The sequence below is a fragment of the Chrysochloris asiatica genome, unplaced genomic scaffold (assembly GCF_000296735.1).
Source record: "Chrysochloris asiatica unplaced genomic scaffold, ChrAsi1.0 scaffold00006, whole genome shotgun sequence".
NCBI lineage: Eukaryota > Metazoa > Chordata > Mammalia > Afrosoricida > Chrysochloridae > Chrysochloris > Chrysochloris asiatica.
In genome coordinates this window covers 11766071-11768652 of record NW_006408524.1, presented here as the reverse complement: position 1 = coordinate 11768652, position 2582 = coordinate 11766071, and the positions used below count along the sequence as shown (strand labels likewise).

Here is a 2582-nt window from a genome sequence, read left to right as displayed (position 1 = left end):
TGTCACTCTCTTAAATTTTATGGTCAAGGCTAATATGTCTCACACTAGTCCTGTCCCGGGTCAGTTCTGTATGCTGAGCAAATAATACGAGAAGCTGGGTTCTATGAAGAAAAACGTGGCATCAGGATTGGAGGAAGACTCATTAACAACCTGCGATATGCAGATGATACAACCTTGATCGCTGAAAGTGAAGAGGACTTGAAATATTTACTTATGAAGATTAAAGAGCACAGCCTTCGATATGGATTGCATCTCAATGTCAAGAAAACAAAAATCCTCACCACTGGACCAATAAACAACATTCTTATCAATGGAGAAAGGATTGAAGTTGTCAAGGACTTCATTCTTCTTGGATCAACTATCAACACTCGCGGAAGTAGCAGTCAAGAGATCAGACGACGTATTGCACTGGGCAAATCTGCTGCACAGGAACTTTTTAAAGTATTGAAGAGCAGAGATGTCAGCTTGAGGACTAGGGTGCGCCTGACCCAGGCCATTGTGTTTTCAATAGCCTCATATGGATGCGAAAGCTGGACAGTGAATAAAGAGGATCGTAGAAGAATTGATGCCTTTGAGTTGTGGTGTTGGAGGAGAATACTGAGGGTGCCATGGACTGCCAAAAGAACCAATAGATCTGTTTTGGAAGAAGTGCAGCCAGAGTGCTCCTTGGAGGCCAGGATGGCTAAGCTTCGTCTCTCCTACTTTGGACATGTAGTCCGGAGGAAACAATCGTTGGAGAAGGATGTCATGCTGGGTAGGGTGGAGGGTCAGAGAAAAAGAGGAAGACCTCCAACGAGATGGATCGGCCAGGTGGCATCATTGATGGACTCGGGGGTGGCAGCGGTGGTGAGGTTGGCCCAGGATCGAACATTGTTTCGTTCTGCTGTGCATGGAGTCACTATGAGTCGGTTCCGACTCGATGGCACCTGACAACAACAACAGTCCTGTCCCGGGGAATCTTGTGAAGATATAGATTCACATTAATTATATCTGGGGTGGAAATGCAAAATCATATCAGGGAGAATATATCTAAGTGCACAGTGCTGAATTTTACATTCAAACGAACTTGGTATTTTGTATCACTCACTTCCACCTTTTGAATTCATTTGTATAATTTAATGGAGTGTCTGGTGCACAATTTAAGGTTTATAAATAGTTGGCTGGGATGTACAGTTGCAATATAATTTCAATATATCCATCCTAACTGTCAAATTTTTTGATTAAAGGTTTATGCTCGTCTAAGCTCCTCGTGGCAAAACAATGGAGTTGATCAACACAACCACCTTGCCCAACAGCTTCACTGCAAAACTAGACACCTGTGACTTGCGCTGTCGGATGATTCTGATAGTACTCTATAGCGTGGTTTTGCTCGGAGGCACTGCTGGAACAGTTATGATGTCACGGATGATGTTCAAAAGGAACAGTCAGTCACTGATTGCCATAATCATCATCAATATCATAGTGCTACATTCGATCCTTCTGGTCACCCTTCCATTCCGACTCAGTTATTATGTCTCAGTTGTCTGGGACTTTGGACCATTTACCTGCCGACTGGTGAGCAGTATAATATATGGTCACATGTACCTTACCTTTGTCTTTTATGTGGCCATTGTCATCTTCCGACTACTTAACTATTTTAAAAAACTCCAAATGCAATGCTTGCAGAAGTACCACATGGTAGCTCTATGCATTTTTATTTGGATGGTGGGGAGCTTCATTTTTTTGCCAATTTTTTTTTTACATTATGGTATCGATCCAAGTCACTCACAACAACAACGATGTTTTGAGTTCCACAAAGCTTTCAACCATGGACATTTCAATGTCTTAAACTATTCTATGGTTGCCATTATGATGACAACAGTTGTGGCCCTCTTTCTAGTACAGATGGTGGTCATCTATCAATTGATTAAGGCTCTTTGGCCTGACATGTGGTCCCATCAAGAGTACAGAGCTCAAATCAAGAGCTGCTTCTTCCTCCTAGTAATAATTGTCTGCTTTATACCCCACCATGCATTTCGAATATACTTCATTCAAAAGTATCCAGAGAGTAACAATTCTGAATTAGTTCTTTATAATGAAATTTGTGTTGCTTTAACTACTGTCTGTTGCTTAGATATGCTGTGTTTCATAGGTGGAGTGATTCATTAAACACCTACTTCGCTTACTTGGTCAGCAGCCTCCCCACTATTCTGACAAAATAGTTTCAATTTGATGAGTGCCACTGTGATTTCAAAGTTTTTCAAATTTTCTGCTCTTCACTGTCACCAAAATGACTTTTCAACTAAAAGTTAGTGATTATATTCATCGCCTTAGAGAACTGTAACCACTCTCCATTAACTATAGAATGCATTCAGTCTCCTTAGCCCTGCACAATTAGCCTCCTTCAACCCTTCAAGACTCAACCCTTACCTGTCCCCTCTACAGCCTATTCCCTATACATTTGATCTCGCTTGAGTTCTGGTCTTAGAATGTTTTTTTCTCTCCATCTCCAAACTTTAGTCATTCTTCAAGGTCCAGACAAACTGTAGATGAACTGAACTCTGGAGAGGCCTTAACTTACTCAACTTGTACTTGAGAAAGTG

General features: G+C 41.4%; 1 protein-coding gene across 1 annotated transcript; it reads left to right on the top strand.

The window, feature by feature from the left end:
• The first annotated feature begins 1260 nt into the window (after nt 1–1260).
• On the top strand, nt 1261–2148 carry LOC102823756 (probable G-protein coupled receptor 141-like). The gene has a single exon (XM_006832266.1). It carries the CDS (start codon nt 1261–1263, stop codon nt 2146–2148), a length of 888 nt encoding a protein of 295 aa, XP_006832329.1.
• The last annotated feature ends 434 nt before the right edge of the window (nt 2149–2582 follow it).

What these genes read in the sequence shown, in the direction of transcription:
- LOC102823756 (XM_006832266.1), top strand. Translation starts at nt 1,261, where the DNA reads ATGGAGTTGATCAACACAACCACCTTGCCCAACAGCTTCACTGCAAAA.